At 47.0% G+C, this 16,712-nt stretch overlaps 1 protein-coding gene across 2 annotated transcripts; it reads right to left on the bottom strand.

Moving 5' to 3' along the window:
- Positions 1-8: 8 nt before the first annotated feature.
- Positions 9-3,925, bottom strand: ALKBH2 (alkB homolog 2, alpha-ketoglutarate dependent dioxygenase). 2 transcript variants are annotated; one of them, XM_044244097.1, is made up of 4 exons: positions 3,818-3,925; positions 3,044-3,476; positions 1,567-1,765; positions 9-330 (listed from the first exon to the last, which is right to left on the bottom strand). In XM_044244097.1, the coding sequence occupies exons 2-4, from the start codon at positions 3,318-3,320 to the stop codon at positions 24-26; spliced, it is 783 nt and encodes a 260-aa protein (XP_044100032.1). In that variant the 5' UTR covers positions 3,321-3,476; positions 3,818-3,925; the 3' UTR covers positions 9-23. The 2 variants fall into 2 exon arrangements, with proteins under 2 accessions (XP_044100032.1, XP_044100033.1); XM_044244098.1 differs by lacking the exon at positions 3,818-3,925 and adding an exon at positions 3,612-3,807.
- Between the last annotated feature and the right edge of the window lie 12,787 nt (positions 3,926-16,712).

Genomic DNA, 16,712 nt, shown 5'->3' with positions numbered 1-16,712 from the left:
AGTACAAACCACCGACAAAGTTTTTACTTTTTAGCAGGCAGAATTTTGCGAAATGTCAGATTGACCCGTGGAGCTAGAATCTTCTTTCGTATGGGGAGACTGTGGTACCAGTGAGTGTTGGTCGGGTGGTTCATCATGAGCAAACTCCCGTGCGCCAGCTGAAGCCGGACCACCTCTACCTTCCGGGTGGGCTTTTTCCCCCGGGAATCCTTATGCCGGAAGAAGAAGTCTCTGCAGGCCCCAAAGGAGACAGAGGCTATGGGGCTCCCAGGAGCCAGTTCTCGTTCATCATCTCTGTGCTCCCCGATGTGGTCACGGCCATCCTTGTACCTGCAGTGACAACACAGGCCCAGTTTACAAAACACCCCTCTCCTAGAATGTGCCAACAGGGCAGAATCCTCATTTTCCTACAGTGTGACAGGTGCCACGAGCGGCCCCCACTGTGGTTCTGCAGGGGCTAGAGGGCCTCCTCTGGGTCCGCAGATGAGCCAAGCCTGAAGCATTCCCACTCAATCTGCTCGTGTTCGAGCATGTGCTTTAAAATGTAACTCACCAAAAGCAGCTGAAAGCTCATCTTGGGGTCTTCCCAGTTCATGTATGTAAACCTTTAAATGATTTCTCCCCACACTTAGAATAAAAATACCCTGAGTCCTTGCCAATTTGGCCCCTGCCCATCTCTGAGCTCACGATAGCCCTCTCCTTCCCCTCATTTGCTGCTCCAGCAGTCTCGGTGGGCTTTCTGCTCCATACACGCTCCAAGCCCCCTCTGCTCTTCCTCAGGATGTCTGTGTGGCTTGTTCCCTCTCTCCATGTAGTCTACAGCTCCAACATCAGCACCTCAGGGAGCCCTCCGCTAACCATCTTCCCCTGAACTCAGGGTTGGGAAGCAGGGCGGTTCTCTCCCCCAATGGATGCTGAGCAGTGTCTGGAGACATTCTGGTGGCTGTGATGGGGATGGGTTGCTGCTGGCATCCAGCAGGTGGAAGCCGGGGAAGCTGCTCACATCCCACAAAGCACAGGACAGCCCGGACAACAGAATTATCTTGCCCAAAATGTCAGAGCGTTGCTGGTGCGAAACCCTGCCCTCAAACCCTAAATCAGCCTGTTTAATTTTCTTCAAGACACTTAATAGCATCTGAAATGATCTTGTTCAGCGGTTTGTTCACAAGAGAATCACCTCTCAACTTCCCACTGAGGCCTGGGCTCCATAAGGACCTAACAGTAGATGCTGTCCTGGCCACATCCTTGCTGCACTAAGGTATCTGTTGTACAAATGAAATATGGTGGGTCTTAACTCTAGGGAAAAAACAGGGCTGCTGGAGGGGAGGGGGCCCGGGGGTCGGGCATGAAGGAGGGCACTTGCTCTGATGAGCACTGGGTGTTCTACTCAACTGACTAATCACTGACCTCTACCTCTGAAACTAAGGTTTTACTCTGTGTGGGCTACCTGAATTTAAATTAAAAAAAAAAAAGGAATCTTAAACTCCTGCCCTCAGAAGAAGCAGATTTATACAATTCAGTCCAATACCCTAAAAAGGAAAAGGAAAAAAAAACCCAGAATGTCACCTGTTGACAAGCACAAAGTTGAAGGTCTCTCCTGTCACCACAGAAACACGATCCCGGACGTGCTCTAGAACTGGGATCCAGGGCTTTGGAGACAGAGTGAGGCCCGAGAACGTGTAGGTCAGCCCTGCGTTGCCATAGGTGGCTTGCTTCCTGGGCACGCTGTGCCACTTCCCGAACACCTGGACCCTGGCCAGCGCACCTGCACAGATAAAACAGGGCAGCTCAGAAGAGCAGGCGTGTGAGGAGCCCACATGCTTGCTCCCTGAAGGTTCGAGATCGAGTGGGAACTGAAAAAGGAGTAATATTTCACTTTGTGACCGAAGACAAAAATCACTGTGGCTTGCCCAAAATGTTCATGGAAGACAGTGATCTTGTCCTACACAGAGAAACATGCTCTCGTCCAATTTTTTTTTTTTTTAAACAACATGCCTTAATTGTCTTAACTCCAGGAGAGACTTACTAGTAAGAGTCTGAAATGCAAGCAAGCTGAGGTCAGGCTACACGCTAGGGTGATTCTGCCAACCGTGGGGACTAAGGGTGTGGGGTCCCCAAGAGATGAAGCTAACACAGTGAAGGCTGCAGACTGGGAGGGGTCTTCTGTGGGCTTTTTCTTTTTAAAAGATTTTATTTGACAGAGCGATCACAAGTAGGCAGAGAGGCAGGCAGAGAGAGAGAGAGGGAAGCAGGCTCCCTTCTCTGCAGAGAGCCCCATGCAGGGCTGGATTCCAGGACCCTGAGACCATGACCTGAGCCGAAGGCAGAGGCTTAACCCACTGAGCCACCCAAGTGCCCCTCGCATGGCCTTTTTCTCTGCCTCTACGTGCTCTGCCACCTTTCAGGAGTTCTCCATGTGTGTTCCTGGACCAAGAGAACCAACAGCATCAGCAGCACCTGGGAACAACTACTAGACTGGTGGGGAGGGGTCAGGTGATCCCAGTTCTCAGAAGCAACAAGGTCTCCCCTTCCCCACCCCTGGCCTCGAGCGGAGGTGGGAGTGTTGGTGGTGATGCCAAGAACCCCCCTGTGGGGGAATTACCTGGCTTTATGCTGTCTCTCCTACTAGACCAGCTGCACTTTACAGTCACCTGGAGGCTTTCTAAAAACACTGATGCCCAGGCTGTACACCCCTCCCCCCACCACCCAGCTACTCTGATTCAGCTGGTCTCGCATAGAACCCAGCATCTTTTTTGTTGTTGTTGTTGTTTTTTAACTTTCCCAGCTGATTCTAATGACAGCCAGGTGGCAAATCACTCTCAAGTCTGTCAGCTCCTAGTAGGCAAGCAATCTTTTCTCCAGTTTGTATGCCAAGTGCCCAACGTGGTGCCTGGAGCAGAGATGCCCAGAGAGTATGTGTTGAATCAGTTAATGAAGTCACCAGCAATTAATGGCTCCTGAGTTCAGATTTCTCCAAACACAAAACACTAGTTTTTTTCAAAACAAGTCTTCAACACGCACACCCTGCAAGTCCTCGGCTTACCTGTAAAATATTCCACTTCTTGCTCCAGCTCCTGGAAAATCTTGTCTGCTTCGGTTTTGCCAAACAGGACTGTGTAATCACAACTCAGGCCCTCAGCTCGGATGTGCCGCCAGCTGGGGCCCGCTGAGTGGCCTGCATTCCCTGGGGTTTCTGTCCTGGACCTTTTCCTGCTGCTCTCCTTGTCTTCTCTCAGCCCTGCTGGGCCTTCTCTGCTCTCCTCTGGCTCCCTCTTTCCCAAAAGGCCCCCTAATCCCCCCTTCACCAGGAATCTGTCCATTCTGTCTCCACAAAGCAAAGATCTGGGAGCCAGCGGCAGGGCAGAGAGAGATGGGACAGACTCTGGCCCAGATGTTTGGAAAGTTTGGCTTGTTGGCCAAATGGTCCTACAGAATTCTCCTCGGTGTTTTCAAGTTCCCACTTTTAACACCATGTCCTAGAAAGGAAGCAGAGTATGTTGAAGTCTGAAGGGGCCCTCAGGATGTCCTGGGTCCCCTCACACCTAGCTATGCATCACAATCAGCCCGCAGGCTTGCAAAACCCCAAATGCGAGCATTCCATCCCAAAGCACCTGATCTTTTCAAGAAAGCCCAGCCTGGCACGCCTGGAGAAGGGAAGGGGGTTTGCCCAAAGTCACCCAGAGGAGATTCTCGGTCTCCTTTTCGCTCGCTACCGACCGGCCTCCCACGCCAGTATCCTCTTAGGTAAGTATAGTGATCTTCAAATGGCCAGGACTCAGAATCTGAACGCAAAACAGTTACACGTGGTCATACGCACATCAAACTCCGATAGAAAATAAGAACTGTGACGACGTTCTGGGCGGGGTGGGGGGCCCTGACACCCAAGACAGGAGCAGCGCCGCCCCCAGACCCTACAAACACCGGAGGCGGGGCCGGCGGGAAAAAGATAACACCGGGGCCGTAAAGTCACTTCCGGGTAGATTTCCGAGGCCCGCTGGGAAATGTAGGCACTTAGGCGGAAGCAGTGTGATGAGCTGCTCCCTTAGCGCCACCTGTTGGCCTCCTGGACGCGCTGCAGGACCTGAGGGTTTTCTGCCCAGCTGCTCGGTGCCTGCCCTGGGAGGATCCTCTGTGGTTTGGGGGCTGTTGTTCCCGGTCGCCTCCCCCTGGGGATTCGGTGGGCGTCCAGACTGGGAGGTGGGCCGCCTGGTGGGAGCATGACCCCATGGCTTCCGCATTCGTCTCCACCACTCTGGCTGTGGTTCCTGCAGGTCCCTTGTAGCTTCACCTGCACAGTGAGGGCTATGAAACCTCCACCGCGAGAGCCCTGTGAGGATTAGATGGCAGGACCCATGAGGAATGCCTCTGCGTTCCAAATAAATGTCAGGTTCTGTCATCGCTCCTCATTTTTTTTTTTTTTAAAGATTTTATTTATTTGACAGAGAGAGATCACAAGTAGGCAGAGAGGCAGGCAGAGAGAGAGGAGGAAGCAGGCTCCCTGCTGAGCAGAGAGCCCAATGCGGGACTCCATCCCAGGACCCTGAGATCATGACCTGAGCCGAAGGCAGCGGCTTAACCCACTGAGCCACCCAGGCGCCCCATCGCTCCTCATTTTTGATGATTCTCTGTCTCCCCCAGTGCAATGAAAGTTCCGTGGGATTCGGGACCTGTGTTTTGAATCTTCTTAGTGCACAGTTCCAGATTTTGGTCAAAGTACAGAGTTGTGTGACCACCACCACAATCAAGATCCACAACGGTTCTGTCACCCCACAAAATTCTCCCAAGCCTCTTGGTTAGAAACTCGCCCTTGTCCGATGCCACAGCCCCCCACCACCCCACCCCTGGCAACCAGCAGTTTCCAGTCCTTATACTCTGTCTTTTCCAGAATTAAAAAAAAAAAAAAAGATTTTATTTATTTGAGAGAGAGCACAAGCAGGGGGAACAGCAGGCAGAGGGAGAGGGAGAAGCAGGCTCCCTGCTGATAGGAAGCCGGATGTGGGCCTGGAGGCCAGGACCCCAAGGTCATGACCTGAGCCCAAGGCAGACACAACCTACTGAGTCATCCAGGTGCCTCTTTTCTAGAATTTATGAATGAAATCATAGATAGCCTTTGGTGTCTGGCCATTCTTTCAGCTTAATGCTTTTAGGATGTACCCTTGTTTGTTTCGGTTGTTTCTTTTATGGCTCAGTAGCACTGTGTGGTATGGATACCCTAGGATTTGTTTACCTGATCACCCCACCCCAGCTGAGGGGCCTTTAAGTTGTTTCTAGCTCAGTGCAATTACAAATGAAGTCACTGTATCCATTCTGGTATAAGCTTTCCTGAATGCAGATTTTAATTGCACTTGGGTGAACACCTAGGAATGGGATTGCTGGGCACATGTTAAGTGTTGTGTTTCACTTTGTACCCAAACTGAATGTATTTCAAAGTGGCCGGAAGGGTACAGGATTTTGAGGTTTTTCTTGTTTGTTTGCTTTAAATAGGAATACATGTACGTTTCTTTCTTTTTTATTTTTTTTTTAAGATTTTATTTCTTTATTTGACAGAGAGAGATCACAAGTAGTCAGAGAAAGAGGAGGAAACAGGCTCCCTGCTGAGCAGAGAGCCCGATGCAGGACTCAATCCCAGGGCCATGAGATCATGACCTGGGCCGAAGGCAGAGGTTTAACTCACTGAGCCACCCAGGCTCCCTGATTTGAGTTATGAGCTTCTCCCCTGACACACCAGGCTCCTTGCCCTAGGCACAGGAACACACAGTGGGGTAAAGTCCCTGTGATGTCGTTTTTTGGAATATAGATGAGGTTAGTTGGGGTCCTGAGCCAAGAGCCAAGAAAGAATTCTTGAGACATGTTGGGTGCAAAATAATAGTTTTGTTAGAACTCAGAACTCAGAAGTTCTAGAACCTAGGTGAGGTTCAGTGGGCTGAGGTCCGGAGCCGATGACCAAGAAAGAATTCTTGAGACATCTTTGGTGCAAAATGGTGGTTTATTAAAGCACGGGGACCCGTGGGCAGGAAGAGCTGCTGCCCAGGGCTGTGAGGGATGGCAGGTTATGTACCCTGCGGGTGGGGGAAGGTGAGAGGAAGGAAGGTTTCAATGGAGTTCTCATATGCTAAAGAGGGCCTACAAGGTGCCAGAAGACCAAGGTTGTCTTTTAGCAAGCCATTAACATCAAGATAGTTGGGAGATTCCCATCTTGCAGGATTGTGATCTCTGCAAGTTAACTATTTGCTTATTGTTCATGGCAGTCAGGGCTGCCTGAGGAATGCTACACATATTACCAAGGGGGAGTGGATGGAGAGGGGTGTGCAAGGCGCCAGCTTTTGCTTTGTCTTCAGCCATGCTGAAGATGAGGCTGCTCCCTCATCATTCCCCCCTGAACAATTTTGACCCTTAAATCTTTAAGGTGGTTGAAGGTGGAAGGTCTCATCTTCTGTAACTTCTTTCTGCTGAATAGGGGCGTAGAGCTGTCCCTACCTACTTGGATCAACATTGATCAGTGGAGGAACATATAGGGGAGTTACGAAAGGCGGAGGCAGCTGAATCCAGCGCTGACAATGAAGTGTCTCTGTGCGTGGTCAGGATCATCTGTCGCTGTGAAGTCATTGCAGCAATGGAGTCTCGGCACCAAGTAGAGAAACACTGAACAAAGCAACATATTAAGATTAATAAGGCGATAAGAATGAGAATCCCAAGAAAGAGATTTTTAAATTGTTGGCCAAAGTCCTCCTCCAAACCAGAAGATAACCATTCACTGAGAGAGAGAGAGAAGGATCTTGTAGAGCCTTAATCTGGGCATTTGTATCTTATTAGTCCTGTGACATTTTTGTGATAGTCTGGGATGTACACACAACATTCTGTTTTGATAATTGCGCATGTGCCACCCTGTGCTGCTGTCAGGACATCTAAGGCCATCCTATTTTCTGGACTGCCTTGCGTATCTGTGAGACCTCAGTATTAAGTAGGGAGATGCTATTCAGTGAATCACTGAGTGCCTTTATAGTATATTTACTAAGGACTTCTACATGCCACATGATATCCTCTAGTCCCACAGATGGAACAAAAATGGATGCTAAGCGATCATACCATTTAAAAACAGATCATGTCCATCTTTGCTTTAAATTGGGGAGATAAGCTGGAGTGGTGATGGTTTTAGTCATGCGCCCATGAATCCAGGCAAATCCTAAAGTACAGTGACTTATCCACCCTGGAGGAAGCCAGGGCCACAGGTTAGTTCCACATATCCAGTGGGTTCCATTTGGAGCTGATCATCTAATGCCAGGTCGCCTTACCCAATCAGTAGCAAACCACTCAGTGGCCTGGAGTACTATTACTTGGGAACACATTTCTAATGATAGCCATCCTAGATGTCCTGTGTTATCTGCCCAAGTATCATACGTATGATTTCTTTGTTCCTAGCATAAAACTGCCTTTAGACTGAGCTGTCCAATCGTGGGTGTGAGCCACAAATATGTATCCCAGATTTGATATATACCATCCTTAGTATAGCGATAAGGAGGGTTTTGTAACTTAGGCCCATATTTGATTGGGGAGTTATGGATTGACAGCAATCCCCTTTCCTTCCGAATAGCTCCATGGTGTAGTACCAGAAAGGCATATTTGGAGTCAGTGTTAATGTTTATTTTTGGGCTTTGGCAATTGCAAAGTGCTAGTGAGCACTATGGCATACCTAGCTTTTCTTATTCTATGAAAACTACTGTCATCAATAAACCAACTGTCATTCGTATTTTTAACAGGGGCATCTTAAATCTGGCCGTTAGAGTAAGCAAGATCAATAACCTCTGGGGGCGCTTGGGTGGCTCAGTGGGTTAAAGCCTCTGCCTTCGGCTCAGGTCATGATCCCAGGGTTCTGGGATCGAGCCCCGCGTCGGGCTCTCTGCTCCGCAGGGAACCTGCTTTCTCCCCTCTCTCTCTGCCTGCCTCTCTTCCTACTTGTGATTTCTCTCTGTCAAATAAATAAAATCTTTAAAAGAAAAAAAAAGATCAATAACCTCTGAACATTTTTGCTCTACAGAGAAAGAAGTACAGTGGTCAGGTTCAGGCATACAGGTAACTAGGTTTAAAGTTTGACAAATTTCAAGTATTATTTCTGGCATATCTGTTAGTGTAGCCCAGTATTTAATAAGTTGGCCTCCATCATCCATTGGTGGCCTTTGGCTTCTAAGACAAATCTGGACCTGATGTGAAGTCATTATAGTCAGGGATTGTCCCATAGTGAGCTTTGAGGCTCCTTTTAGGAGGAGGGCTGTTCTATGCTTAGCTAAAGCATCTGTTTGCAACTGCACCTCAACAGAGGTAGCTTCTAGGATAAATATGACTAAGGGATGAAACCATTAAGTAGCCCTTTGAGTGGTACAGCCTTAATATCCTGAATACAGAGGATCACTGGCAAGTGGGAGAAAACTTGACAAGAGATAAGGGGAGTCCCCATGCATCATCCGATCCTATTGCAAAGAAAGTGGGGTCATCCATTATCTCCACAAGTCCATAGTTAATCCTATGGAGTGCGGTATGCTGGCTTTTAGGCAATTTCATTATTCCAGCCACACACAAGTGATAGTTAAGTTATACAATTGTAGGGGAATCAATCCCATTTTCCAGTTGTTTAATCATGTGCCATGGGGTTCTGCTAATATCCCCACAAAATAAGAAGATCGACTAAAGAAGCTGTTGTGCAACTTCTCTGAAGTTTACCTCAAATTGTTTAGTTTAGGTAAACATTTAAAGACAATCAAATCTAAAATTTAACATCTATAAAGGTGTGTTACTAAAACATAATTTTTCTCTCTAAAATAACCCGCATTTGCAGAGATAGCCAAATCAGGACTAATTCACTTGAGAAACAAGTCCAGTTTTAACAAACTTGGCCTATTATTTACATAAGCTCAGCAAGAACAGTGAGTGTGATCATATAGATCTTTTAGAATCTGCTTTGCTGGAACTTTTTTTTTTTTTCTTTAAAGATTTTATTTATTTATTTGACAGAGAAAGATTACAAGTAGGCAGAGAGGCAGGCAGAGAGAGAGGAGGAAGCAGGCTCCCTGCTGAGCAGAGAGCACGATGCGGGACTTGATCCCAGGACCCTGAGATCATGACCTGAGCCAGAGGCAGCAGCTTAACCCACTGAGCCACCCAGGTGCCCTTGCTGGAACTTCTTATAAGGAATCTCTAGGTTGAACTTTTAGTAGCCTCTCCGGGCCAGAAGCCAAGCCATGTACTTGCCATTGAAAGACCCCGCGTATAGACACCCTTCCCCCAGTTGTTAATTATTTAACCACTCTTTTGCCTTCTTGTAACCGCTTGGCTTTTAGGGTGTGACACTGGTCTCCTGTTTGAACAAGATACCTTCTGCTAATAGCTGAGGCATAGGCAGGGGGCCACATAGTCACGTAGGCAGGAGGCAGGGGGCCACATAGTCACGTAGGCAGGATGCATCTCTGCTGAGTAATAAGGTCCAACTCCCCCTCCTCACTCCCCCTTCCCGCCTTTTTCTTCACGCGCGCGGGTCCTCCAAAACCAATCCGCAAACACCAAGTATGCCTTTTTCAAATATTCAAATTGTCAGCCAATCAGCCCTGCCCCATCCAAAACTTGTTTGTATCTGTCTATAAAAATCCTGCACCACCCCAGCCTGGTGTGCTCAGCTAGCAGGAGCTGCTGACCACCCACAGGCGCCTGCGCTACAATAAAGAACCTCTTGCTATTTGCATCCTGTGGCAGTGTTGAATTCTTGGGTAAGGGGATCCGCGGGTCTTACATTTGGAGGTCCCACCGAGATCATCGGACTCCTGCCCAAGAATCCAACCGACTCCCACCGGGAGGTAAGCTGGCCAGCATTAACTGTGTTCTTGTCTCCGGTCTCGTGTTTTCGTGTGTTTTTTGTCTGTCCTGCCTATATACCTGTATAGGATTGTACAACAGCGCGCGTTGTTGCTTCGTATTTGTACTCGTACTCGTACTCGTATTCGTATTTCGTATTTCGTATTTTGGGCAGCTTGAGAAGGAGTTGACGAACTCGGACTTCTCCCCTGCCACCCTGGGGGACGCTCCAGGGATTAGAGACCCCGAAAAAGCGGGCCCCCACAAGTATCCGAGGGATACATTTGTCCGCCACAGAGGAGCCTCTTGGTTCCCCTGGGCCGGTTGAATTTGTATTGTACAACAGCGTGCGTTGTTGCTTCGTAATTTGTACTTTCGGTTTTGTACCGAAATCGCGCAGCGTCCTTCTTGTTAACTGTTTTGTGTCTTACTTACACCATCAGGCATGCCTGCAATACCTGTCGATTTGGGCAAATGCCTCTTCCTGAGGTTCCCAAAGTATCCTGCCAGGAAGTGACATTCTGTTTTTAAAGATTTTATTTATTTATTTGACAGGCAGAGATTACAAGTAGGCAGAGAGGCAGGCAGAGAGAGAGGAGGAAGCAGGCTCCCCGCTGAGCAGAGAGCCCAATGTGGGGCTCGATCCCAGGACCCTGAGATCATGACCTGAGCTGAAGGCAGAGGCTTAACCCACTGAGCCACCCAGGCGCCCCAGGAAGTGACATTCTTTACTCACTTGGTGAGGCTGCTGGGAACTCTGTAAGCAAGGTATCAGGCCAACAGTTCCAAAGGGCTGTATGGCTCCAGGTTTCATAAAGTCAACCTTAGTTCCTTAAAGCTGTCTGGTCATATTTGAGCCTATGCACGTCTTTCTCAAATATGACATTCCAGGCAAAGCCTTGGTAAAATAACCAGTTTCCAATGCTGTCCTGTTACAAGGAGAACAGATTCTTACTGAACTTATGCAACTGACTGATTGCCAAGGAAGAAGGAATACTTACCGAGACTTTTTGGTTTTCAGAGGGTTCAGAGAGAAAAGTTGAATGCCTCGATTCGTTTACAAATGGGCACTTTTACATCTCTAAAAGTTACAGATAACTTAGGAGAAAGTATCCCTAGTCTGGAAGAGCAAACATTAGAGAGAACCAGCAATGTTTAAAGTAAGACAAAACATTAAGAGACATGACACTATAATCTTTTAGTTCATTTAGTCCCATGTTACTAAGTCTGGTGAATGCAGCTTTAGTTAGTTCTGGAAATTCTTACCCATTTTAGTTTTAGGATCTTCAAGTATATCAAATATCTGTATTTGTCCTGAAAGTCCTTTATATGTATCTCCTTGAAGAGAAAACTCATTTTTCCACAGAGTTCCTTCCTTTATTTCCATCAGTCTTAGTTACACTAAGCAGAAGTTTATACTCTTAGGAACACCTTAATCTCTAGTTAAGAGAATTAAAACAATTATAAATGACAAAAACTCAGGATGGCTATGGTTAGAGCTGGTGAGACGGGAGTTTCCACTTTAGCTGCAAGGAGATCAGGTTGTTTCTTCAACACATAACATTTCCATAATTACAAAATCAAGCGATGATCTCTCAAAACATTAAAACCTTAGGAAATGCATAATTTCTAGAATAGTTATAGCATTTTCCCAAATGTAACTCAAGGTTTATCATGGGTTCAGTAGTACTTCATGAGCAACTTCGCATACCAAGGAAAAGCCTGAGTTAAAGAGATTTACAACTTAAATCTTGTCAACATTTGCAAAAATCTTAGAAAATTTTAAAGCACATGCCTAAATATAATTATGGATGTTAAACACCTGGTAAAACAAAACAAAGAAACTGGATTTTCTGGGCAGGCAAAGAGAAAACCATTTACATTTTCTTTAACTGCAGATCAATTGATCTAAGAAAACTTTGTCCTTTTGAACAGAGACAATTTCAGTCTTATACCAATGTACCTTAAAAACTCGCTCATTTCAATCTTAGTCCATCTTGACCATAGCTAAAATTCCTTTTCTGAAGATTTCCCTTCACAAACCTTCTACAACTTTCCTTTGCATTCAGGTTTTGTCCCAAGCCATTTCCTTCCAAACAACCATCTCATTTAGGACAAAATTACCTTCTCTTACCCTCAACAAAATGTATTGCTATTCCTTAAATCTTTCTTATGTATCATCTACTTTTCCACAGAGTTCCTTCCTTTATTTCCATCAGTCTTAGTTACACTAAGCAGAAGTTTATACTCTTAGGAACACCTTAATCTCTAGTTAAGACTAAGTATTAGCCAGTTGTGAACTGTTACAACAGAATTCTTTAGATGACAAAATTTATGAAACAGTTAATTTACCAACAGATTTAAATACTCTTAGTTTCTTTGCAGTTAAGAAGTCAAAAGCACAAACCTACATCCAGTAATTAACGAGTTAGCATTTTATCCTGTTTGGTTAAGACCTATATGTCCATAATTTAATTCCATTTTTCATTCAACCAAAACTTTAAATTTTCAGGTTACCGAATGTAAGGGCTTACTTAGCCAGAACGAGCCATTTTGTTGTTTATGCAGTAAACTTAGATTGAACCTGCCCCTTCCCCCCAAGAGAAAAGCACTTAAAAACAAAACTGGTGAAATACGGCTGGCTGGTGAAACACGGCCAAATAGCCCCAATAACGGAGCACAGATACCAGGACAGGTCAGGCTGACCAGAGATAACGGAGTCCAACCGGGACATGTCCGGCCAGATGGGAACGTCCAATCAAGGGAAAGCGCACGTATTACCTCCCTACCCGCCAAGGATGAGCCAGGCCAGCTGGAGATGTCCAATCAAGGGAAAGCGCACATATTATTTGCCAAGGAGTGTGAGCCCCGCCTTTTGGGCTCCAGACAAATTCTAGCCAAGGTCATAGGCTGAATTAGATGACCATCATGGGGTAGAATGTAATTCAATTGGCCACCTGTGTGTGGCCAGGCTCAACCACATGGCCTTTACTCTATAAAAGTTAGTCTGTAAGACTGGGAGGGGTCTCCTCTTTGCAAGAGACGGCCGTGGCCGGTCAGTTTGATTCTCAATGCTTGGCGTGAAATAAAGCTTTGCTTGACCTTCGCTTTGTATCAGTCTCGTCCTTTTATCCATGGACCCTTTCACCAAAGACTTTGAAAGTTACTTCAGCAATTACCATTAAAACTTTGAGACAGACAATTAACCATCAGTTTAGTCATTTCTTTGCTAACAAATTTTAACAAATAACACGAGCTTATTTGACCTTCAGTAAACTTCTAAGTTTCACATTTACTGCTGATAACTTAAAAGACATGTCTATCTTAATTAAACCAACAAACTTAACTTAGTTCCAATACTGATTTACATTTCACCTGGACCCACTCCACTTTGAATGTTTACCTGAGACACAAGTGGGAAGATCTGGAGTGGGGGGTGTTATGTCCAGGGGCTGCTCTTCTTGCTCCATGACAGTGAAGAGAGAAGGAGCCATGGTGCATGATCTAGAGGCTAGTCATGCAGGCTGCACGCATGTTGGTGCAGAAACAGGAGAAGGGGGAAACAGAAGAAACAAAGTGCTGCCAGGAGGCAGAGAAAGGATTCCCAGTTTTGGAGCTCATAAGCCCCAACAGAGGAGCAGATGCCATGCTTTCCCACCAGCAAGGGGGGAAGGGTTAAGCAGTCCAAGTCGGGCCAGATTAGACAGGGAAACTTCCCCAAAACAAAGGGAGTTTCGGCAGCTGCTTGGGAATATTTTTATGGTCTCTGTCTCGAGTTAGACTAACCACAGTTGGCTCCAGTCATAGCCATTAACACGGGAAGTGAGGGAGGGAGAAGCCCCCACATCTATTAGGAGAAACAGAGAAATAAAGTCAGAGTCCCTTTTGCTATGGATGACCCAGCAACCTGGGTTTACTAGAAGTCCGACAAACATAATTACCATCCAGTATGTCAAGATTAAGTTTACTAGCTGACTCATTCGGGCAAACACATTCTGCAAAGCCCCTTAGTCTGGGGTCCTGGTGTAGAGCAATGAAGGCCTAGGTATGAGCAATGAAGGTATCCTAGGTCCATTTGCCCTGTTTCCTGCAGAGGAGATCTAACTGATAGATCCCACTGAGGCCATGCAGTGTTACAGGAGCTCAGTCCTTTCCTAAGTTTTGCAATCCAAATTATTTCCAGTGGGTTAAAAGGCACCCCAAGGTAGAGTCCTTGGGAACTAAAGAAGCCTACAGGCCATGCTTCCAGAAAAGTAAAGAAGGTCCATTACCAAATCCCCTGACTCCTGGGTGGCGTCAGCGCCGGGTAGGTCAGAGGTTCCCATGTGTCAAAAGCGACCGGAGGCATCCCTCAAGATATCGCTATTGATCACCATCCTGCCTTCCCTGGGAAGGCATTCCTGCCCTAAAGGCCCTGGAGGGGTGCCGGCATCCCTCCACTTCCCCATCGCATCCTAGGCTGCTGATGGGTGCCTTGGTGAATGGACCAAAATACTTGTGCCATGCCATGCCATCGTCTGTCCTGAGGACTGCATACTGTTTTGCCATTTTAACCCATGGAAATACTAGGGAAGTTTGACAAGGGGAAATTACCCAATTTCATAGCTTTAAGTAGTCTGTAGAAGACACGGACAAGACACTGTAAAGACTGAAATCCATCATGGTCTATGCGACATTCCAACACATGTGGTCCTTGCAAGCCAACTTCCCTAGGAAACTGTCCCCAGTTGTGTTTTAATTCAATCGGGTACTGGTTTCGGCCGGCTCCCAGTGGAGGTCTCTCAGCCAGAAGTGGCTAGACCAGGGATGTGGAGGGGATCACATAAGATCAATCAGGAGAAAACCTCACATGGGAGTCTTAAGATTGGCAGCCGTCCTGGTGACTTAGGAGGCTGTCCCGTGCCCAAGAGAGACAACTTTATATAAGAACAGGAATAAAGAGAGGCCATCAAGTTTCTGGGTCTTATTGCCATTCCGGCCAGGGTACTAACTTAAAGCCAAAAGGCAGACGCTCTCCTCCCCGTAGAGTAGCCACGGGCTAGAGGATTACAGCCTGAGCAACTGACATGCAAGTGTTCCAATAAGACCATACTCCTTGAAAAGCCCTGAAATGAGAGTAAAGGAAAAGGAGAGAAAGTACTCACCAATTTTGCACCGAAACTCAGAGTCCAAATGTAAAGACTCACAGCCCCACATTTGGGCGCCATATGATGAAGTTCTAGAACATAGGTGAGGCTCGGTGGGCTGAGGTCTGGAGCCGATGACCAAGAAAGAATTCTTGAGACATCTTTGGTGCAAAATGGTGGTTTATTAAAGCACTGGGACAGGACCTGTGGGCAGGAAGAGATGTTGCCCAGGGCTGTGAGGGATGGCAGGTTATGTACCCTGCGGGTGGGGGAAGGTGAGAGGAAGGAAGGTTTCAATGGAGTTCTCATATGCTAAAGAGGGCCTACAAGGTGCCAGAAGACCAAGGTTGTCTTTTAGCAAGCCATTAACATCAAGATAGTTGGGAGATTCCCATCTTGCAGGATTGTGATCTCTCCAAGTTAACTATTTGCTTATTGTTCATGGCAGTCAGGGCTGCCTGAGGAATGCTACACATTATTACCGAGGGGGAGTGGATGGAGAGGGGTGTGCAAGGCGCTAGCTTTTGCTTTGTCTTCAGCCAGCCTCATGCTCCCTCATCATTAAGGCACGAGAACTGGACCCACAGGTGAAAATTAGCTACTGCTGCCTTCTGCTCCCCAGGGCCCTGGGACTGTGAGGAGCAACTGACTATACACTTTGCAGGGTGGGGGAGTAAAGATAAGGGATGTTCCAAAAGCATTTTCATATACTAAAGAAGACTCACAGGACACCGGAGGCCTGGCCATTGTCAAACTAAGGCTGCTTTTCCCTCTAGCAAGGCATTGAGAACACTAGGAGCTTCCAGGAAGGACATTATACTTTGCCTGCCTCAAGTATTTGTCAGTGGACTGCCTGTTATAAGGACATTTAATTTTCTGCCTTTGTTTCCCACATCACCTGCCCCCAGCAGGGTTAAATTTTGGAGATGGAGACAAATAAACAAGCAAAGAATGCATAAGATAATTTAAGATAGTATAGAAGCTATGGAGTGACCAGCTAGAACGTGGGGGCAGAGGGGAAGTCCTTCCAGAGTGATGAAGGTTTAGAATATAGGTGAGGTTCAGTGGGGTGGAGTGCAGAGCCGGAGGACCAAGAAAGAATTCTTGAGACATCTGTGGTGCAAAGTGATGGTTTACTGAAGCATGGGGTCCCTGGAGCAGAAAGAACTGCTGCCCCAGGGTTGTGAGGTGGGGGCAGGTTATATACAAAGGGATTGGGGGAGGTAAGGAAAATTGTTTCAACAGAACTTTCATATACTAAAGAGAACCTACAAGATACCCGGGGTTTTGAGGCCTTTGCCATTGTCAGGTTAATGTTGTTTTTCCCCCTCTAGCAAGGTATTTAACAGAAGATGGGAGATTCCTAGAAGAATGTCACACAGGTTCCATCCAGGGAGGGGAGGGGCAGGGTATCCTCTTCTGCTCCGTCCTCAGCTTGCTTTGTTCCCGTATCAAGAGGAAGGGACCTGAGTTGAGACCCAAAGCTTACCAGGTAGGGAGGCAGACCGTGCCAGAGAGCACAGGCCACACAAGGGACACGCTGGCTATGGCAGTCACCTCACAGTAGTAGGGGCTTCGGTTAGAGGGATACAGCTCTGCCAGCCGGGTAAGAAACGGGTTTATTCAAAAATTTGGAAACCGTAGGGAGGAGTGTTACGCACGGATTACCACGACGCAATTTCCATTTCAAAATATCACTCTCGGAAGAAAGAGTGAGAGCAGCCAGGGAGTGTAGCTAGGTGATGA

Source organism: Neovison vison, chromosome 3 (genome assembly GCF_020171115.1).
Source record: "Neovison vison isolate M4711 chromosome 3, ASM_NN_V1, whole genome shotgun sequence".
Classification (NCBI taxonomy): Eukaryota; Metazoa; Chordata; class Mammalia; order Carnivora; family Mustelidae; genus Neogale; species Neogale vison.
This window is presented reverse-complemented; position numbering and strand designations above follow the sequence as displayed.